This window comes from Globicephala melas, chromosome 15, assembly GCF_963455315.2.
Source record: "Globicephala melas chromosome 15, mGloMel1.2, whole genome shotgun sequence".
NCBI lineage: Eukaryota > Metazoa > Chordata > Mammalia > Artiodactyla > Delphinidae > Globicephala > Globicephala melas.
Window position 1 is genome coordinate 9,295,379 of NC_083328.1, and position 21,898 is coordinate 9,317,276.

Below are 21,898 nucleotides of genomic sequence, written 5' to 3' on the forward strand. Positions count from 1 at the left end.
GTACAAATGTTTATTCTACATAAAAATTTCACAAAATGGGCAGCTGGTTGTACCAAGACCTTTGGTGAAGGGGTGGAGGAGGGGGAGGGGAGTCGCTGTTCAAGAAGGCAACACGGACAGCGGTCACAGTCACTGGGCAGGAGCAAAGCCGAGGGAAGGCGGGGCTCAGACCTGGCCCCGGCCCCTGCTGCATGCGCTCGCATGCATGCTCCTTGCCTGTCAACGGGCGACAGGGGTTTTGGGTGGGGGCACATCTCAGACTTGAGAAGTCCCGAGACAGTGGGGAGGAGGGAGGTGCCCCTCCCTGGCTGGCTGCTGAATACTGCATCCCAGACACCTGACACCCACGTGGCACGTCAGTGGGGGGCAGCAAGGGCAGGACGAGATTGCGGGCGCCTGAAGGGATGCTGACTTCCCGAGCACAAGAGAGCAGGGACCACTGTCCCAAACATGCAACACACAATGGCTTGAGGACCCGACTAGGGCCTGCCAGGGAGAGTGGCTGGCCCGGGCCGTGGGCTTTACCAGTGCAGAGGCCTGACCGGGGCCCGCGCTGCCTCCCTAGCTCCGAGGGTGGCTGGAGACCAGGCACCAGTCAGCCTCTTCCAGAATATTACCTGGGGTCAGGCGTAGCCCAAAGGGGTTGCTCCTGGGGCTATAGGAATGTGGGAAGGGAGGCTGAGGCAGCTGAAGACCTGTTGGACTCTGCCCCGAGGCAGGGGAGGAAGCCTGGTCTTGACACGGCCAGAAGCCAGAAGCCTTACCCGGCCACGGCACCCTGAGCCTCCCTGGCAGTGAATTGGCTGTTAGAGGCTTAGAGCTGGGCTGTCTCTCAGGGCCACCCTTCCCCGAACCTGAAAAGCAGCACCATGTGGCCAGCTGGTCCCCAGCCCTCAGGGGGCTTGGCTTATGGGGACAGCTGGAGAGGACACAGGATGGGGCAGATGGGCTGGTCAGTAGGAGGCAAGGTTGGGGTCCAGAGAGTCTCGATCCCAGGAGAGGGCAGACCCCAGGCTGGAGTGGAATTACTGAAGGCTGGGGGAGGGGAGCATAGCTGACTACCCCAGGCAGCCCTGTCTATAAGGGGAGCGGCCTGGGCTAGGGCCTGAGTCTGTCCCTTGCCGGCCCATCCCCACCGGGCTGGCTGTTGCCCAACCTGGCTCCCCTCTGCCTCCTCTGTACAGACGCACACTGTCACAAGGGTCATGCACACGATGGCTCAGGGCAGGGTGGGAACGGGGGCCCTGTGCAGAGAAAGCAGTATGGGGTGGGGAGGAGAGGGCCCGAGCCAGAAGGTGGCAGCAGCCAGGAGGCCTCCCGGGGTGGGCCATCCGGAGCGCAGTGGTGGTGGGGTGGTCTCTACCCGAAGATGCCTCCGAAGGTGGAGGCGATGACGATGCCCAGGACCACACAGCAGATGATGATCATGATCTTCTTCTGCACAGGGAGGCGAGGAGAGACCTCAGCGCGGAACTGGGGCCAGGAGGGAGGCTGTGGGGCAGCTGGGGAGGGGCTCTGGGGAGGGATGAGGGTTGGAGAGTCTGGGGGATTGAATGAGGGAGAAAGTGAGGGCCTGGAACATGTCTGGGTGGGGTTTTAACTGGGCACCAGAGGCTCTGGTCAGAGCTGAGGGAGGGTGCAGGCAGAGCGCGGAGGGGGTTGTGATGGTCCGGGGGCTCTGTGTGCGTGAGGACGTGGGCTCGGGCAGGGTTGGGGCTACTGACCCGGCGAGCCTTGCTCTGGTACTTGACGGCCTTCTTGGTGTCAGACACAGCCCTCTCCACGTAGTCCACCGAATGTTCCACGTTGTACTCAATCCTGTCAATCATCTCTCCCTGCAGGGCCAGGGGCACCCGAGCTCCAGAGGGCCCCCCTCAGGGTTACGAGGGGGCCCAGGGCAGGATTTCGGGAAAGCAGCCTGAGGTTAGAGAAAAGGAGAGTGTGAGGGGGATGGGGCAGAGCTTCTCACCGGTGCCCTTCGCCTCTGCCAGGCACCCCGGCACCCTGCGCAGCTCCCTGAAATGCAGCCTCAGCCAGGGGGGCGGGGACCATGCAGAGGACGCTCAGAAGGGGCCCTGACCCCGGGGCTGGGCAGAGGACAGCACAGGGCAGAGGAAGGCAGGGGCGGGAGTGGGTGGGCTGGAGTCTGGCCAGAGTGACGACAGTGAGCCCCCCACTCCATCCTCCCCAAGCACGATGGTTCCGTCCAGCCCGGACAGGCTTTGGTCTTCAACCTTTAAGATCCCCCTGCCCAGTCCCACAGGCCTCGTGGGCCCTGCAGTCTGGTCCCAGGAAGCCCCCGGAGGCCACTCGACCATGACAATGCCCAGGACTCCCAGCAGCAGCGTGTTGAGGGCTGGCCGCTCTCTCCAAGCCCACTGCTCCCACTGGTGTCCACAGCACCATGGTCTCCCGCCCCAGTGGAAGCAGCAGCCTCCTCAAGGCCTCCCTGCTTCCTAACTCGGGCCATGCCACTCCCACACTTAAGACCCTTCAGTCTAGAAGAGACTCCAGCAGCCCAGCACCGCCTGCCAAGACTCCACCTCTGTCATCTCCAGCTCTCCCCGTGCTCTAGCCGCCCAGATCTCCTTTCTGCTCCTCACATAATAAGTCAGGCTCTTGCTGGTCTCAGGACTGTGGTGCTGCTGGTCCCTCTGCCTGGGCCAACTGCTTCACTCTTCCCCTGGGAAGTCTTCGGAGCTCAAATGCCGCCTCCTCAGAGAGGCCTTCTCTGACCACCCCGTCCAAAGTGGCCACTGCGGTGACTGTGTCACTCCAAGTGTGGCCCTTGGACTAGTAGCGTCGGCATCACCCTTGAGCTTGTGAGACATGCAAATTTATGAACCCCCACCCCACCTACCGATGTCTGGGAACGGGGACCAGAATAGGGGAACGTATAACAAGCCCTCCTGGTGGCCCTGGAGCACTTTAAAGTTTGAGAACCGCTGCTCTGTCACGTCGCCTCCTAACGTCTGGCACAACTGGAGAATATGCCATTCATCGTTTACTTATGCTGCCCTTTTGCCCAACAGACATTAGCTCTCAGGGAGCAGGCCCTCAGCTGTCCTGGTCACGGCTATGCCTCCGGCTCCTAGAAAAGTGCCCATCCACAGTGCCCACATGACACACAGCTGGTGAACAAGACAGGACAAGGCTGGGTGAAGGTGGGTAGGGCCATGCAGGGCCTGGGGTCTTGGAAGGCCAAGCAGAGCCATGCAGAGAGGATCCTTCAGGTGGGCAGGACCCTGAGGGCAGTTTCAACAGCACGTGGTTAGTTACCTGAAGACTTGGTCCCTCCCGGGCAGGGCAGCATGGCGGGCAGAGAGGGTAGGGTTAGTGCCGCCCTGGGTGCTGCTGGGGGCTGGGGGGGGACGGTGGGGCCCCGGGCGCTCACCTGGCTCTCCACGAGCAGGGCCATGTCCGTGAACGTGTCGTGCAGCCCTGGGTGCTGCTGGGGGCTGGGGGGGGACGGTGGGGCCCCGGGCGCTCACCTGGCTCTCCACGAGCAGGGCCATGTCCGTGAACATGTCGTGCAGCTCCCGGATGCTGCTCTCCAGCTTGATGATCTCACTGTGGCGCGTCTCGATCTCGCTCAGGGCCTGCTTGGAGATGCTGGAGTCCATGATGATCTAGAGGGTGGGAGCAGTGGGCTGGGACCCAGGGACCGGCTAAAGGGAGCGGGGGTGGGGACTGGGACAGCAAGAGGCCGAGGGTGGAAGCAGGCCACCAGGATGGGCCGTGGCCTGAGCAACACGTTCTGACAGCAGAGCCTGAGGCTTCTTCCTCAGCCGCAGCTCTCCCCCCACTTTCTGCTCGGCGCTTACTAGCTGTTACCTAACTTCTCTGAGACCTGATTTCCTACCTGTAGATTTCCTACCTGTAACATGGGGCTAACCCTCCCCACCTGTGCCCGTGCATAGTAACAGCTGAGTGGTAGTTGCCCCGAGGGGCCCAGGCCTTGAACAGCCTTTCGGCCTCTCTCCCATCCCCTCTCCTCCTGTTCTTCCTCCCACACTGAATGTAGCCGACACCCCCTCCTAGAACCACATGCCCAAGCTGCCTCCCCTACCTGTGTGCCACCTCCTTCAGGAAGCCCCCCTGCCGGGTAGAACATGGAACTTCACGTGCATGTAGAGAGGCCAAGGGCACCGTGTCCTCCAAGAGGGGTAAAAGGTCCTGAGGCTGGTGGAAGGAGCCCCTAGCCGGTGGCAAATGAGCAGGGGTAGCTAAGGAGCGGACCCGACTGGGAGGAACCGGGAGACGGGTCTTAATTCCCCCTTTGCCCCTAACATTTGTGTGACCTCTGCCTGGTCCCTAAGCCTCTCTGGGACTCGGCCTTCTCTTCTCTAAAACCTGCCGCACAGGTGGCTGTGTCCAAAGACTGCCCAGATCCAGCGCTCTGCACGCACACCAGGGTCCCCAGGGGGAGGGGTCCACACTCACCCCGGAGGCAAAGATGGCGGGGTTCCCACTCTCCAGCATGTCCTCCAGCTCCTCGCTGGTCGTGGTCCGGCCGGCTGTGAGCAGGGGTCACGCTGAGCCCGGCCTTCCCCAGGGTGGTCAGCGGCAGCCCGGCCCCGCCCCTTGGCCCCACCCCCTCAGCTTACTGATCTCCAGCTGCCTCTGGATGCGGCCCTTGCAGCGCTCGCGGTAGTCAGTCTGCGTGGTGTTGTACTCTGACATCACCTCCACAAACTTCCGGGACAGTGTGGAGTGCTGGGGGCCCGAGATGGGGGTACAGGTGTTAGGCCCACCCCACCGGGCCCCAGAGCCTCAGGTGCCTGGCTGCCCACCCCAGAGGTCCCGCCCACACCTGTGTCTTTCGGATCCTCAGGTCAGCGGATGAGCGGCTCAGGCCTTCCTCCTGCTCGATGCTCTGCTCGATGCCTGGGGAACAGCCAGCTGCTGATAACCTGCCCCATTCACCGCTGCCTCGCCACCCACTCACCCAGGATCTGGCTCAGGACCCTCCCCTGGGGGGACGTGTCTTGTCTGTTGAGTGGGGTCACACAGGAAGCAGAGCAAGAGAGAGCTCCAGGCACTGATGGAGGCGGGGCCAACAAGGGCTCTTCCAGGCATGATGTGTGTGGGGGTGCGTGCATATACACAGACACACCTGTGAGGCCTCAGGCACACACCAAGCTGTGTATCTGTGTGTGTACACCTACTATGTGCTAGGCCTGGTGGCTCAGGCCCACCCTGTCTCTCTCCCGCTCAGGAAGGCTGTGCATGGAGCGAGGAGTGGGGCATGCCGTGGAGGGGGTCGGGGGGTGGGCAGGGCTAGGTGGCCACAACCAAAGGGCACGGGACCCCTAGGCCTGTGCTTTCCGGGGCATGCATGCCTGTGCTCACGTGAGCGTGTGGGGGCTCCTGTGTGGGACCACGCACTGCTGGCCACTCCTTTAACTCTCTAGCTGACAGTGTCCAGAGTGGAACACTCCCTGGACGGAGCCTCAGGCATGTGTCCCAAGGCCCAGCCCAGAGCCTGGCACAAACAGGCCTTGCCAGGTAGCTGCTAAGTAAACGGCGCGTGAGGAAAGAAAGACCCAAAGTACCCCTCAGAGCCAGTGAAATTCCATGGGCTGTGTGGGGGAAGCAGGCCTGGAGTGCCCCCCACATCCCAGACAAGGCCTGGAGCCCAGACTCACTCTTCAGTTTGGAGCGAACTTTGTTTGCTGTCTTCTTTATGTCAGACATGAGTTCCTCCAGCTCTTCCTTGGTTTCTGGGGAGGTAGAAGGGGTGGCGGGTAGACACCCTGGGCTCCCCCATGCCTGATCTTCAGGCTCAGGCCCGAGGGGGCTCTGGGCAGACCCTGGGTCTCCCCTTGTCCCCTGGCTAAGAGTCCGCCTGCCCCTCCAATCCCGGGCCGGGGCCACACCAGCTGCAGCCTCACCCCTTCTCGTGTGTCTTCCAAGGAGCCTCCCTTCTGCCTTCGCCGGCTCCCCCCAACCCCCTGCCGATAACAGATGGGGCTAAATTTAAGGCAGAAGTAATTGTGGAGCAGCTGGTGATGCTGAAGGTGGCACTGGGGAACGTTTACTTGATAACTTGCCTGAGTCGAAGGTGGAGGTGCGGGCTCACCTAGCGCTACCTGGTGGCTCTGGGGGTGGACATCCAGCTGATGGGCTGATGCGGGCCAGGGGCCAAGGAGGCAGAAGCCAGCCCCCATCAAGCACCCTGGGCGGGGCAGACCCTGTTCTCTTCACAAAGTCCCCCTCCCCAGGTGCTGAGCTCAGTGAAGGCCAACTGCTGAGTGCCTGGTAGGTGGATGGGGGCTGGAGGCACCCGGCCGGGTGGGGGCTGTGAGAAGAGCTTCAAAGAGGTGGGCCCCTGGGGTACAGTCAGCTCTAGAGGTAGTATGGAGCGGGGCTATGAGGGGGTGAAGCTGGGGGAGGGCTGTGGCGTAGTTTCTGGCCCTTGTTCCAACTGGAACCATCTCTGGAAAGCTGGCAGAGGCCATGGAGGTGCCCAGCTAGCCCTGCTCCCTGCGAGGGGTTGGCTGGCAAAGTGGGGCAAGATGGCTGCTTCCCTCTGGGGTGCTGGGTGGAGCCCAGCCTCAGGGCAGCCCCCCATGGCTCCACCCCCTGGAGAAACCAGGACTGAGCTCCTGGCTGGAGCCTTTCTCATCCACCCTGTGCTTGCTTCTGGGGTTGGGGCTTCTCCCATAGGGGACTCGGGAGGGGCATTTACAGTGGCTGATCAAGTGGGAGGGCCACTTCCCAAGTGGAATGTGAACGAGGTGGAGTGGGGGGCTTCCAGGAGCGGGGGAAGAGGCCTTGTTCGTAGGAACAAAGGCAAACTCGGTTACCAGCTGCTCTGACGTCACAGCCTCTTTTGCTCAGACCCAGAATAGCCCAGCCTGGATGGCAGCCCCCAGAGGAGGCAGAGCAAGCCTTGGCCCAGGAAAGCCCCCCACTCACTGCCAACTTTCTTTGTGATGCCCCCTCAGCTCTGCTCTGCCTCTGCCCTAGAACCCTTAATGGGGAGCCCCCTCCCCTTGGGGAGTGCCTGTTAGCCCATGTCAGTGACCGTCAGCCGGGTCCTGACTGCCCAGCTCATGGGTGGCAATTCTAAACTGGTCACTAGTGCTGTCTGATGAAGGTGGCACAAGGCAGCCAAGGCTGGGGGAGTTGGGCAGTTCTGTCCCCTGCCTGCCCCACCTTCCAGCAGGTGAGAGGCCAACTCCCAGCTCTTTATAGTCTCGCCCCACAGTCAGCCCCCTCCTGCACCTCACCAGGAGTGACCCACCAGGGACACGCGCTGACCCGGATACACACGGGCCCACAGACAAACCACATCACATACTGCCGTCCCAGACAAACCTCTAGGAAAAGGGGCAAAGCACGACGACACAGCAGCTGCACTGGATGTACGCCCTGCTCTGGGGTGTCCCTCTTTCCTTCCCACTTCTTCCTGGGCTAGTCTCCCCGGCTCCCAGCTGACTCACTCTGCCTTCAAAGGGCCTGGCACTGGCCTCAAGTTCAAGCACACTTTGGGGCCGTGGAGAGATTTATTCTGGGTGCTTGAGGATGCCTGTGGGCCTGGGGCTGAGAGGCCATGGATAGGGAGGCAGTGCTGGAGTTGAGAACAAAATCAAGCTTTGGGTGCCTGGGTGGTGGGCTATGGGCCGTAGGTCCTTTCCCATGAACACCTGGGCAGCAGCCGGACCCTCCCCCGTGCTTTGTCCTGGGGCCCCATAGGCTGGCGCCTTCCAAAGGAGCTGGAGAAGGGAGAGAGGAGGTGAGCAAGCCGCAAGAACAGGCAGGCAGTGCACACACCCAATCTGATGAGTCCAGGTGGCTGACCTGGGCCCCAGCCCGTCACTGCCTCCCCAGGGCTGAGGGTGAGCCCCCTCTATGGGAGGGGGTCACGGGCCTGCATGCCGTCAGCCTGGCCCATGTTAGTGTAGTAGTAATCAACACCTCCACGGGAATCGTGACAGCCAGGTCAGTGGGACCCGTCTGGAGACAGTGAAACGCAGACACACACAGCCTCCCTGTGCAGAGGGAGAGAGGTCACTTCCTGGAGCCCTGAGAATGCCCGGCTCCGGGGTACCAATGGCCAAGTGCCAGGGCTGCCAGCTTTTTCCGGAAACTCTGCCTGCTTGGCCGGCTTGCCCTCCCACAGCGCTGATGCCTGAGAGCTGCCATCTGCTCCCCTGGGGAGGCGAGGGAAAGGGAGAGGCTGGGCTGAGAGGCCCTCTATTGATCAGAGGCCGCTGCCTCCCTCCTTGCTCCCTCCCAGAATCCCAGGGCTACAGCCGGCTGGCCAGCCGCGCCGCCTTAGAAAACAGCCAGCTCACCTGGGGAGGGCGGGTCCGGCGCCTGACCCCGCCCTTCTCACCAGGCATCCGGTAGGTGGTACTGGGCACTGACCCCACCCCCACCCCGGGCCTGGGACAGCTGTTTCCTGAGGCTTCCCATGGAGCCCTCCCCAGCCTGGCCAGGCGCAGGCAGCCCTCAGCCGACCAGCAATGAAGGGCGTCCCTCCCCGCAGCAGTGCCCTCCTGGAGGCCTGTGGGGCTCCTCACACCTACACACTCACTCTCATCAGGGTTGGGGGAGGCCAGGATGGCGCTGTGCTTCCGCTTCACCTCCTCCACGTTCTCTGAGATCTTGTCAATGAAGCCACGGATCTCCTCCACCTGTGGACCAAGGCCAGGTAGTCTGGGGGCAAAATCCAGCGAGGGGGCTTCTTGGGCCCAGGGCTTGCCCAGAGTAGGGCTGGAGGTCAGGGCTCAGGGCCAGACTGGGCCAGGCTTCAGGGGGTAGGTGAGGGGGGGTGGGGCTGCTCCAAGGATCCTTCTAGACTGGGGTAGGAGTAGGGAGGAATGGGCCATCCCAAACTTTGCTCCCCTCTGAGCCTCAGTGGGCTCATTAACTGGCGCCTGTGGGCTGCTGAGACAGGCGCAGGTGTGTAAGAGCCCTGGCTGCCTCAGAGTTGAGACGTGGCCACCCTGGGTCTGCCAGTGTTTGGGGAGAGGCAGGTGTGCTGCTCCCACCTGTTCGAAGAACTCATCCATGAAGCGGTCTCGGTCCACGGTGACAGTGACATCGTCATCATCATCGCTGTCCTTGGCCTGCACAGGGGTGTGCACACATGAGCAGACCTGTGCTAGGACCACTGGGCCCCACTGGACCTGGGACACCCAAACTGCCCAGCATCTACATACAGCAGGCCCGCAGGCTGCAGCTCCAGGGCCCTTGGCAGGGACAAGGCCTGGCTGCGCCCTCAGCTCCCAGCCGCAGTGAGGAGGATCCCTGGGGACCCAGCATGATCATGGAGAGAGGCCTTGCCTATCAAGTTGGTGACAGGGCCAAGTATCCACCTCCGTGCCAGGCACTCCTTCCCCTGCTCAGCTGCCTCCCCTCCCCTACAGGACTGGGGTCCTCCGAGCACACCCCTCACCCTAGGGTGCTGCTGGGGAGGCCCTGCCACAGGCTAGGCAAGAAAACCTCAGGGCTTAGTCCCCCGGCCACTGGCCCCAGCTCACACCATGCCTGAGACAGGTTGCCTGGCGTTCCCAAGCTGGCCCTGAGTTCCAAGCTCCCCCTCAGGGGAGGGCCATGCAGAGGGAGGCCTGGGCACCACGAACACGTCCCTGCCAAAAGGTGGGATGGCTCCGATATGGGCCATCCCCACAGCACCCAGGCCGGCTTGAGAGCTCCTGCCTGTGAGGGGCCTCTGATCCGCCAGGCTTGCTCCCTCAGACCTCGGGGAACTCTCCCTCCTTGTTAGTCTTGACATTGATCCTCTTTCCTTCCAGGTCCAGAGTTGGGTCCGGCAGGCACAAGAGGCCAGTCACATTGCCACTTGGCCCGGGGCCTGCCTCAGCTGCAGGTGCAGGCCTCACCCCGCGGCCCCAGGGGCAGCCGTACGAAAGCCAGCCCATCAGGATGTGGGGGTGATTACACCTCTGACTTCCCAGCATGCTGGCCACTCTCATTACTGTCCCCCACACCTGGAATCAGCCATGGTCAGCCCACTCTGCTGGCAAGGCCAAGGTCCCTCTCCACAGCAAGGCCCAGATGCTCAGGGCAGGATGGTCACCTGGGTTCTCGGGCTGGGTCATGCCTCCTCATTTCTCAGCGCCCCACAGGAGGAGGCACTAGCCCTCACCCTGATGCTCTCTTGCGAGGATGGAGGCAGGCAGAGGCTGAGGGGCCGGGGAGGCTGAGGGACCGGGGAGGCTGGGCCCCCGCCGGCTGGGGAAGGGGCTGAGTTCTGGGCCCAGCACAGACACTGACTGGCTGAGGGACTTCCCCTCCGGGTCTGTTTGCTCCTCTATGTAATGGGGACAGTGATGCCATGCTGGGGGACGCGGGCTGAGAATGGATGGGGAAGCCCAGCATGTTCTGTAAAGGGCTGTGGCCCTGGGGCTCTCGGGGTCCCACTACCCCACCAAAGTGGGACCAACCAAGAGAGGGGGTTGGTTGGGAGCTTTATGGAGGCGGCCCCCCTCCTCAAGAGATCACACCTCCTCCCCCAGCAGCTAAAATAAATCCTCGCTCCCACAAGTGCCTGTGGCTGCCGCCAGGTGGCCCCCATCCCCCACCAAGCCCACCCTTAGCCACAGAGAATCTAGGAGCCATTTCCATACTTTGAGGCCCAGGAACCAAGCCAAGCAGGAGGAGCACTCCCTAGGGACACCGAGGCAGGGTGCAGCCTGGAGAACCCCAGGGCCCCCTCCCCGGCAGCCTGCCAGCTTGGGAAGTGGCCCCAGGAGTTCCTGCCATTCAGCAGCCTGGCTTCTCTGTCCTTCTGGTGCCCAGAGAAGGATAGGGATGGATGGGAAGAGGCAGAAGGAGAATTTTCCAGCTCCCTTCCCTTCCGGAGTGATGACCCGCTAGAGCCAAAGACAAGGGCGCCGGAGTCACTGGAGATGAGAGTCACTGCCAGGGACCCCGGGGCTGATGCCTCCCTTTGGGCCTCAGCTTGCCCATCTGTGAAATGGACTTATCTTTTCCAGGCATCCAGCCAGTTCTGACCTGCTACCCGCACAGCCTCCCTGCACAGAGGCTGGACTTGAGTAGCTTCTCCAACAGACGGGTGGTGGCGGGAGAGATGCCACACCCTCCTCCATGCTCTCTATCAATTGGAGGGTTTAGGGCCTGACCTCACAGCCTGGGTCAAACAGCTGTGGCTCTGAGGGGATGCTCCAAGGGCACCCTTCCTTACCAAGTGCTACTTCTTCTTCCTCCTCAGGACCTTTTCACTCTCACGCCCCTCTTCATCTCACTGCCCCAGCCGGAAATCTGATCTCACCACACTGCGCCTATAACCTATAACCATCTCCCTGCCCCTATAATCTACCCACTGTCCTCCCTGCTGTCCCCATGTGGCTCCCTCTGCCGGCAGTGCCAATTCCATGGAGCTGACATTCCCCTCGTGTGTGCTTTGCCACCCCCTTCGGAAGCCTTCCCCAGCTCCCTGGGGTGGGTATCTTGCTCCTCTGGTTCCCCACACCCTATTCACATCCCTACTGGAGCCACAGGCACACACTCTCAAGCCCTAAGGGACCTGAAAAGGCACCTTGGCCGCAGCATCTAGCCGCAGCTTTCACACCTCCGGGGATGGAGAGCACACCAGCTCTCTCGGGCACTTCTGCCTATCTGGAGCAGCCCCAATTGTTAGAAAGTCCTTCCCTTTCCTGTGGTTTGGCCCCAGGCCGTAAAGAACCTGTTGGTGCCCTCTCCCTGGGCTGGCCCTGCCAGAGATCTGAAGGTAGCATCCACATCGTTCCTGGGTTTTTCTTCTCAAGTTGACCATTCCCTCCCCTTCAGATCCTTTCCAGAGGCCTTAAGTTGCAGCCCCTGCCCCAGACTTGTTCCACTCAGCCTCTGTCTTCTCCCGCAGTAGAAGATATAAACTGAACCTGCTGCTGATTGTGGCCTGAGCAGTGCCAAAGAGCTGACCCATCACCTCCCTCTTTCTACATAGTCTACCTCTGTTAATGCAGCCAGGGAATCACAGAAGTGATGTTATAGTTCTTCCTGCCAAGGAAAGCCCCCAAGCCCTTCCCCACCCTGTTTACTTGGTTGGATTTTGGGCTCAAGGGAAGGATCTTCATTTGTTCTGATCCTTGCTTCAGTTTGTGAGAATCTGACGGTTTATGCCTTTGTTGCCCCCTGCAACTTCAACCACATCTAGGCCAAAGCCCTGAATGGTTAGGGCCCCAGCTCCCTTGGGGATCCGCCAACCCTCTCTAAGTGGCAGTCACAGCTCCGGAAAGAGGGCTGGACTAGAGCTGGGGACTTGAGAGGCTGCAGCGTGGAGGCGGCAGCTGGAGTCGTGAGGCAGTTATAAACTCAAGGGTACAAACATCTTCTGGACAAACCCACCCAGACATCATATGGGCACCCTGTCTGCCACCTGGCCCAAACTAAGTTCCACCTCTTTCTCCTGAGCCCCCTTCTCTGAACCCCCCTGCTCAGAACCCCCGTTCTCAAGAGTCCCCCAAATCAGAAACTGGGGGGAGCATCCGCACTCTTCCTCCTCCTCTCACATCCAACCTACATCCAATTTGTCATGGTGTTTGTTTTTTGGTTCTAGTGTTCACGGGTTCTCAACCCTGGCTCAGGATCTGAGTCCCTCGGTGGGGGATTAAAAAAACAAAACAAAACAGCTTCCAGACCAAATGAGAATCTATGGGGATGGGGCTGGTGAGGTTAAGTTTTTTTTTTAAGCCCCCCCAGGATGGAGAACCACTGGTCTGGTCTCACTCCTCTCTGGCCGGCTGGCCATCTCGGCTCTAGCATCATCACCTCCGGCCTGAGCAATCAGAAAAGAAAATCGGTGCGGGAGTGAGAAAGCACTGCCCCACCACAGGGACCTGCTGCAACAGGGGAGAGAATATCCCACTAGAACCACCACGCGTGCAGCCCTGGTGGTCTCTCCAAGCAGAGGCTCCAGGATTCCAGGATACCCTCCTGGAAGTAAGAGTGTGAATCCTCCAAGGGGTGTGGAGGCCAGGCAGCCTCCGGGGCGTCCTGAGGGATGGTGGCAGGCTGGCAGGCAGGCTTGATTCATTCCTGCTGGAGCAGGAGTTGCTGTTGTCTGTCTCGAGGGCTATTTTTTTTTCCCCTTGTTCTTTTTAATGACTAATCAAAGCCGGTATTACTAAAGCAGAGAGGCCCAGAGCTGAGTCAGGGGTGTGCGAGAGGCCGAGCTGGGTCTCCAGAAAGAGAGGGCTCTCCTTTCTGACCCCTTCCTCCTTTCCCCATCCTGCAAACCTCCCCCTCCCCCAGATCCCTGCCCTCAGCCGGGTCTACCCCTTAGCAGGGCCCCAGAGCAGCTCAGGGAGGCAGCTTCGGGCTGTGGGGAGGGGCTGAGCTCTGCCTCCCTCCAGGTGCTGTGTGACCTTGGATAAACTCCTGGCCCTTTCTGACCTCAGTTTTCCATTTGTAAAATAGCAGGTTGGACTAGATAGTTCCTGGAGGCCATCTGTACCTCAGATGAACACGTACCCAAATCCACTGGGTTTTTTTTTTTGTGGGGAAACTCCAAGGAGGTGATGAGAGGGAACGAAGGAAGGAGAGGGCCCCTAGCCTGGGTCTATTCTTACACTCCCATTTCTTCTGCTCTGCAGGGCAAAGCCGGTTGGCTCCACTGTACAGACAAATGAGCATGGAGAGGTTAAGGCACCAACCTGCCTGCTGTTGCCCCGGGAACCCCCAGTCTCTTCCCAGCAGTGAGAGAGAAAAAGGGAACCGGTCAGCAGAGTGCTGCCCCGGTGAGCTGGGCCCTGCTCTAGACCAGATGTCAGGCCCACCCACCATTCTCTGGGTTGGGCATCCTAGCCCCTCTGCCTTTACTCACACTGGTCCCTTCTTTTGGACCACACTCTCTCCTCCCATTCAAATCCAACTCCTCCTTCTGGGCCATCCCAAGTCCTCTCCTTCCAGGAAGGTTCTTCCTGGGTCTGGCTACCCCATTCTCCCTCCTCTTTACTGTCGCAGGCCCCCCTGTGTCTCACATGGCCCAGAATGTAGATAAACACCATTCTGGGCCCAGGGAGGGGTGGGTCGGCTCCAAGGAGTTCTCGGAAAGAAAACCAGGGAGGCCTCTGAACTGGGGGAAGGAGGCAGCTGCAGGCCAGGCGGGGCTGCCTGGGGACACCTTGTCCCCAAAGTCTCCCCAGTATACTCTGGTGACCCAGGTCTTCACCCGTCCTAGGCCTCCAGGCTGCCCTTCTGCTCTCTGAGGGCTGTGGAGAGCATTCAGGTCCCCACACCGGCCCACGAGGACCCCTTCATTCTCCCTCTGCATGAGAGGATCAGCTCCTCGAGAGATGAGGGCTGGAGAAGGCTGGAGGGCTGGGCCTGGCTTGCAGCGCTGAGGAAACGTGCTAGCTCCTTCCCCAAGTGTGACTTTTATAAATAAGCTCCCTTCGCCTTCCTTCCAAATGTGGTGGGGAAGGAGGAGGAGGGGGGGGGAGGAGGGAGGGAGGCTGGCTGTGGTGCAAGTGGCTGTCCCAAGCGCCACCCTCTGTCCAGCCCAGCTAGCACTGGAGTCTCAGTTCCTGGGGGTTCTGGCTCCTGGGGTTCAAGGTCTCCCCCAAATATGGAGTCAGAGTCAGGAGACCTGTGACCACCCCTCTTGCCCTGAGAAACTGGGTTCTAGGTTTTCCTACCTCTGCTTCATAGATAGGAATCTATGCAGCCCAGAGGGAGACCTGGGGGAATGGCAGTGCCCCATACTAATGGTTCCACCCCACCCAGTGTGGGCTCCTGCCAGCGGACCCTCAAGGCTGCTAGAAACCCCCAAGGGGCAGAGCCACCCAGCCATGAGTACAGCAGCCTTCATGGGCGCTGAATGCCTGGACTGGGGGCCTGTCTGGAGAGGAAGACTCAGTTTACTTTCAGAGAAGCCAGGCCTCACCACCTAAAGACCACTCTGGCTAGTGTGTGTGCGTGTATGTGTGCTGGCTGGGGGGAAGGGGGGAATCACAGACACACCAGAGCAAAGAGCTGGCTTCAAGCTTCCTACAGCCCAAGATCTCTTAGGCCTTAGGTCTCAGCCAGGTCTGAATGTGACCATTTTTAGGACTAGGTGAAGCGCCTTTCTACCATCCCACTTCATCTTCCAGGCCAGCCACATCTCTTTTGTGCCTCAGTTTTCCCTTCAGCAGAGGGAATGAAGCTGATGTGTCAGAGGATGTCAGATGGAAAGGACTGTGCTCTCCCTGATCACCTGGTTCCCACATACACCCTCCCCTGACCCACCAGGCACCCAAACACCAGCAAATGCACCACACAGCCATTCATCACCGAGATAACCACACTCCTTCTGACTCAACCAAGCACAGGAAACTTGAGGGCAACCACAAGGGCTGGCGGGGGAAGAGTTTAGATACCATACACGACATGAGGGACCATCTTCTTCCTTTGAAACCTCGTGGGGTTTACTCCTGGGTCTGGGCACTCAGCCAGGAATAACACAGGTCTGACGGGAGAGTGGGGGCTGGCAGCCAGAGCAAGGGGGACACGGAGGCAGGAGAGCACAGGTTCCAGCCCCATGCTGCCCAGGAGACAAGACTGGTACAACGGGTGGGAGACCCAGGCACAAATGCAGGGAACCTATGGGCAGAGAGGACAAGCCATGGGATCAAAAGTCCAAAGGACCCTTGGAACTTTCCATATAAGGGGACCCAGGTCTCTGGCTCTAAGGTGGGTAGCACGGGAAGTGTTCTGGGGAGACACTGAGCTAGCCCCGCCCCCGCCACAGAGATCAGCAGGTGGGGGCCTGCCAGTACGGGGGTGGGGGGGGTCAGCCGGGGCATCAGAGGAGCCTCAACTGGGTCTAGAGCCCTGATGCCCCTCTCCCCACAGGCAGGCTTCCCTTCCTTCTCTGTCCCCCCCAGCCCCCCCACCCCAAGATTGCCATCTTTAAAGGGAGAGGTGCGAACACCCTGGTTAATAGCAGAGGCCAGGGGAGGGGGGCCGTGACGAGGAGGAGCAGGCGGCAGGGGTCTCTGTCAGGGCTGGGAGAGGGCGGGCTCCGACTCAGAACCTTTGCGCATCCTTCTACTTCCCCCACCGGAACGCCGCCCCAGAAGCCACACCCCAGGGGCCCCCGAAACACAGGTGGAAAAATAGGTTCAGGTAGGAATCCGACCAGGGAACCCCGGAAGGGTCTGGAAACGCCGGCCCGGGCTGCCCGGAAGCCAGGAATGTGGACCGGGAGCGGGTCTGACCCCTCCCGGACCAGGGCGGGCAGCAGATGCCGATCGCCACCGGGTGGGGAGCCACAGGTGACGGGAGCTACAGGTGATGGAAGGTGATGGGGGCGGCGGTCGCCCCGCGAGACAGCGCCCAACGGAGGAGCCCGGCCACACCCGACCGCCCCGTTTCCGCAGCGCGCCCTGCAGCGGGGCTCTGGACAGCAGACCGCCCGCGGCCCCTTCCCACCGGTCCCGCCATCTGTCTAAACCAGAGGAAGGGCAGAAGGGTCAGTGATGAGGCACCGTGGGGAGAGAGAGTCGGAACCTGCTCCGCGGGGCGAGCGAGAGGTCAGGCTTCGGTCCCGCCACCGATATTCCAGAATACCCCTTCGACCCCCGAAAAGAAGGGGGCGCCGAAAAGTTTATCCAGGACTCCGGGCTCCAGTCGTCAGTCCGCGAACCATCGGAGCCGAGCTCACGCGAGCCCGTGACCCCAGTGGGTCCAAGGGGCGGGACCCGGATGGGGGTCCCCGGCTCGGCACTGCTCCCTCCTACCCTGGCCAGGGACGCAGGGACTACCGCCCCAGAGGTCGCCAGAGGTGGTCGGGGAGCTGCCCGGCCGCTGGGCACGGGCGGCGAGGGGCGCCGCGCAGGGGCTGGACTCACCGTGCGGAGCTCCTGTGTTCGGTCCTTCATGCTCCCGGGAGTGGCAGCGGCACCGGCTGCAGCCCTGTGAGCCCCGCATGCGCGGCGGCCGCCCCGCGGCTGCGCAGCGCCAGCCCGGCCCCGCCCCGGCCCCCGGGACCCCGGCCCAGCCCCCAGCCCCTAGCCCGGCCCCGCCCCTCTCACGCCCCGCCCTGGCGGGTCCCAACCTAGAGCCCAATTCTGGGACTCTGGCTCCCCGCTCCCACTGCCCACCGTCTCCCACACCCAATCAGGTCCTCCGAAGGGTCACAGCCCAGGGACCTCATCCCCCTGCGTTCTCGACGCCCGCCTGATCCCTGCCTGGGGTCGGTTCCCAGAGTCTCTGCTCCCTCCCGTCCCAACTCCGTCCTCCCTCCTCCCATCCCTCGACTCAGCCGCTCAGCATCCCTCCTTCTGGACCCTGGCTCTTCACCCCCAGGGCCCCTCATATCCCCCGGGGATTTGCTAGAGGTTAGACCCCACCTCCCTCCTTAATTTTATTGCCTTGGGACCTCCAGCATCCCCCTCCAAAAGCCTCCTCGAGCCAAAACCCTCTAGACTTCCTGCCTTTGAGCCCCTACCCTTCCTGCCTTCTCCCAGCGTCTCATCCAGACTCAGGCTCTGGCCCCTTCTTTCCCCAGGATTCCTCAGTTCACAGTCTGATGCTGAGTGACCACCACTTTTCCTTTAGTTTCCACTCCCAGCAAGATGCAGGCACCCCTCTATTTTGGGGGAAGGTGATCTAAGTTATAGGCCCATCTCTTTCCCCTTTCCCTGTATTCCCAGTCCTGCATCCCAGCCCCGGGCCTGAGATCCTACTTCCTAGCTAGAAGCTGGGAGTAGCTAAGCAGGGGCCGAGCTCCTCTGGACTAATGGGAAGGTCTTCTCAATACTGTGGAGGGGTGGTGGCTGGGGGCTAGTCAGTAGCAGATGCTTCTTTTCTGGTCCCTGCCAGCATCTTGTTGAGCAGCAGCCACACACACACACCCCCAGCTGCCCCCTCTGTGCCCTGGCCCAGATGCTCTGACCTCAAGCCAAGCACTCCCCCTTCCCTTCCCCAGGGCTGCCAAGGTGTTGCTCTGGAGCTGGGCCAGCCCCCTGCTGACCAGTATGTCCAGGCGCAGCAGTTCTCCGAGACGGTGGGCACAGGTTAGCTGGCTGGCAGACAGGCTGGAGACACTGTTCCAGCCATCCCTCCTTCCCAGGAAAGTCTGGTCCAAGACTAGCTCAGACGTAGCCTAGCACGAGAGGCAGCCACATCCCTTCCACTTGTCCAGACCTCAACCTTGAGTGTCCCACAGAGCAAGTGTTGGTGGTGCCCCATTTGACAGATGCGAGACCAGAACTCACCTGCTAGAGGGACTTGCCCAGGGTTACAGGGAACAGGTGGCAGGGAAGCTGCTGATTCCTGGTTCAGAGTACTTTCCTCTGTGCAGGGTGACTCAGTGGGGTGAGTCATGGGTGCAGCCCCAGAGCCCAGTGTCTGGCCCTGTGGGGAGAGGGCAGGAAGGGGAGACACAGCTGCTGCCCTTAGAGAATCCTGGTGTCATGCCAAGCATCACTTATTGAGATGAATATTAAATGGTAGCGTGAAAAATGAATAGAGAATGAATGTGTGCCCTTCAACTTAAACTGCCTTTCTGATACAGGTCTTACTCTCATTCATTCATTCATTCATCAAACATTACCTGGGAATGCACGTTCTGGGGATACTGTTCTGCACTTAAGGTGCTCCTAGAGTGGTGGGAGAGACAGACATGGTTTCAATATGTGAAGGATTCAGGGTGGCTTCCCAGAGCCGGTGACATTCAAGCTGGATATTGAAGGAGTGGCATTGCAGCAGGCAGTGGTGCAGGCATTCTAGACAGAAGGAGTGTGCCCAGACGCTGGGGTGAGGGTGGAGAGCAACTGGAGAACCTCAGGAGCCTGCTGCAGTGCTCAGGTATGGGGATGAGCGTGGGTGGGAGATGAGTCCAGTGAGGGAGACCTTGAACGTTAAACTTCATTGTGAAGACAAGGGGGGAGGCAATCAAGGGTCCGACTTTCATTCCCTTAATCAAAAAGCATCTACTATGTGCTGACTATTCTAGACGTTAGGGACATGGCAGAAAACCAAATTCCTTGCCCTCCATGGGTTCTAGTAGAGGAGAGAGATGACAAACAAGAAAATAACATACATGACGGTGATAATATATTATGAAGAAGATAAAGCAGGACAGAAGGAGTAGGGTGCCAGGTTTGAGGCAGGATTCCAGCTTTAAATCAGGTGGTCAAGGAGGGCCTTGCTGAGAAGGTGCCACTTGAGTACATATTTAAAGGAGGTGAGGGGGTAGGGCTGCCCTGGTGGCGCAGTGGTTGAGAGTCCGCCTGCCGGTGCAGGGGACGTGGGTTTGTGCCCCGGTCCGGGAGGATTCTGCATGCCGCGGAGCGGCTGGGCCCGTGAGCCATGGCCGCTGAGCCTGCGCGTCTGGAGCCTGTGCTCCGCAACGGGAGAGACCACAGCAGTGACAGGCCCGCGTACCGCAAAAAATAATAATAATAATAATAAAGGAGGTGAGGGGGGCTTCCCTGGTGGTGCAGTGGTTAAGAATCCACCTGCCAATGCAGGGGACATGGGTTCGAGCCCTGGTCCAGGAAGATCCCACATGCCACGGAGCAACTAAGCCCGTGCACCACAACTACTGAGCCTGCGCTCTAGAGCCCGCATGCCACAACTACTGAAGCCCGCGCGCCTGGAGCCTGTGCTCCGCAACAAGAGAAGCCACCGCAATGAGAAGCCCGCGCATGGCAGTGAAGAGTAACCGCCACTCGCCGCAACTAGAGAAAGCCCGCGCACAGCAATGAAGACACAACGCAGCCCAAAATAAAATAAATTAAAAAAACCTTTTTTTTCTAAATAAATAAATAAAGGAGGTGAGGGAGTGAGGCATGTAGGTCTCTGGGGGAGGAGCATTCTGGGCAGAGGAAACATCAAGTGCAATGACCAGGAGCAGGGAGTGTGCCTAGCATATCGGAGAGACAGCAAGGAGGTGAGGATGCCTGGAGTGTGGTGGGTGAAGAAGAGCTCCAAGGAGGTGAAGTCAGAGGACTCGAGGGAGGGGCGTTGGAATTGACTGTGTGTCCCTTGGCTTTGATTCTGAGGGTGATGGGAGCCCCCAGAGGGTTTTGAAGAGAGAAGGTACCTGATCCATCTTGGGCTTCAGCAGGATTGCTCTGATTGCTGAGTGGAGAACAGACGGAAGGGGACACGGGAGGAAGCAGGGACGTATTTAGGAAGTTGTTGTGATCACACAGGCAGCTGGGCCAAAGGTGATACAATGGTGTTGATGAGAAGTGGTCACATCCTGGATACATTTTATTTTTATTTATTTTATTTTATTTTATTTTTTGGCTGTGCCACGTGGCTTGCAGGATCTTAGTTCCCCAACCAGGGATTGAACCTGGGCCACAGCAGTAAAAGCGCCGAGCCCTAACTACTGGACCACCAGGGAGCTCCCCTGGATACATCTTAAAGGTAGAGCCAACTGAGAGAAAGAGAGGCATCAAGGATGCCTGGAGTCAAGTTTTTTGCCCTGAATACATGGAAAGATGGTGTTGCCATTTGCAAAGATGGAGGAAAAACTAGAGAAGGAGCAGGTGGCAGGTGGGTGGCAGGTGGTAATAGGATTCGGGGTTTGGACACTTAAGTTTGAGTGGCCCATTAGACATCCCACCAGGGAGGGCAAGTAGGCCACTGCCCATAGGAATCTGGAATTTGTGGGAGAGGTCCAGGCTGGAAGAGGCCACCATAGATGGTCTTAAAGCAAGGGAAGAGGCTCATCTATAGCAGCATGGAGGCCAGCTGGAAGGCTGCTGCGTTGTCCAGGAGAGAGACTGGGACAGTGTGAACAAGAGCAGGACCCATCGGCTGGAGAGAAGGGTCAAAGGCATTCAAGAGATTTATTTAAGGGAATTCTCTGGTAGTCCAGTAGCTATAGTTAGGACTCCGTGCTTCCACTGCAGGGGGCACGGGTTCGATCCCTGGTCAGGGAACTCAGATCCCGCAAGCCATGTGGCCAAGAAAAAAGAGAGAGAGAGAGAGAGAGAGAGAGATTTAATACGACTACACTTTATTTCAATTATGAAAAGAATATGTTTGTTGTAAAACATTAAAACAGTGACAGAGGCTTCCCTGGTGGCAGTGGTTAAGAATCCGCCTGCCAATGCAGGGGATGCGGGTTCGAGCCCTGGTCCGGGAAGATCCCACATGCCGTGGAGCAACTAAGCCTGTGTACCACAACTACTGAGACTGTGCTCTAGAGCCCGCGAGCCACAACTACTGAGCCCACATGCCACAACTACTGAAGCCCGCGCGCCTAGAGCCCGTGCTCCGCAACAAGAGAAGCCACTGCAATGAGAGGCCTGCGCACCGCAACAAAGAGTAGCCCCCGCTCGTTGCAACTAAAAGGAAAGCCCATGCGCAGCAACGAAGACCCAACGCAGCCAAAAAAAAAGCAACAAACAAATAAATAAATTTAAAACAAAACAAAACAAAACAAAACAAAAAAAAAACAAACAAAACAAAACAGTGACAGATATTATGAACTAGAAGCCACAGGCCCTGTGACTGACCACATGCCGATAAGCACAGAACTGGCACCTGGGAGAGGGGTTTGACCAGGATGTGTACTATTTAAGGTTTCTGCCCTGACATCAAGAGGAGACAGGCAGACAGTCAATGAGGAGTTAGTGTGGCACACAGGCTGGAGACTTGGAAGGCAGGAGGAGCCTGGCGTGGGGTGGAAATGGAAGTTGTGGGCCACAGTCTAGGGAAGTATGTGCATATGTGTGTGTCTGTGGGTGTGTGTCTGTGTCTATGGAAGAAGGTGAAGGGCTGAAGATGAAACTGACAGGTGAAGGATGGCCAGAGACAGAGGACCTAGAACCATGGCAGGAGCTAAAGGAGAAGCTGCTGCACAAGGCGCCAATGAGTACCCGAGCAGCCACCTCCCTGGGATCAGGGACCACTTTGCAGACGTGGGGCATTTGACTTGGGGCTTAAAGGATGAGTA

At 59.6% G+C, this 21,898-nt stretch overlaps 2 protein-coding genes across 2 annotated transcripts in view; one reads left to right on the forward strand and one right to left on the reverse strand.

Moving 5' to 3' along the window:
• STX1A (syntaxin 1A) lies at positions 1–16,938 on the reverse strand. Its single transcript, XM_060284094.1, has 10 exons — positions 16,830–16,938; positions 9,003–9,080; positions 8,546–8,645; positions 5,649–5,723; positions 4,814–4,887; positions 4,608–4,716; positions 4,444–4,517; positions 3,492–3,629; positions 1,725–1,835; positions 1–1,437 (listed from the first exon to the last, which is right to left on the reverse strand). Exons 1-10 carry the CDS (start codon positions 16,857–16,859, stop codon positions 1,360–1,362), a joined length of 867 nt encoding a protein of 288 aa, XP_060140077.1. The 5' UTR covers positions 16,860–16,938; the 3' UTR covers positions 1–1,359.
• LOC138842329 (uncharacterized) overlaps positions 16,907–21,898 on the forward strand; it is an 11,819-nt gene continuing 6,827 nt past the window's right edge. Inside the window, exons 1-2 of the mRNA XM_070043597.1 lie at positions 16,907–17,101; positions 17,909–17,996. Of these exons, the coding sequence (XP_069899698.1) occupies positions 16,907–17,101; positions 17,909–17,996 (283 nt within the window). The remainder of the gene's footprint in view (positions 17,102–17,908; positions 17,997–21,898) is intronic.

Coding starts and splice junctions, on each gene's coding strand:
- STX1A (XM_060284094.1), bottom strand. CDS start 16,859: ATGAAGGACCGAACACAGGAGCTCCGCACG. Junction 9,081..16,829: donor GAACACAGGAGCTCCGCACG/GTGAGTCCAGCC, acceptor ACCCCTGTGCAG/GCCAAGGACAGCGATGATGA. Junction 1,836..3,491: donor CCCTGCTCGTGGAGAGCCAG/GTGAGCGCCCGG, acceptor CTGGCCCTGCAG/GGAGAGATGATTGACAGGAT.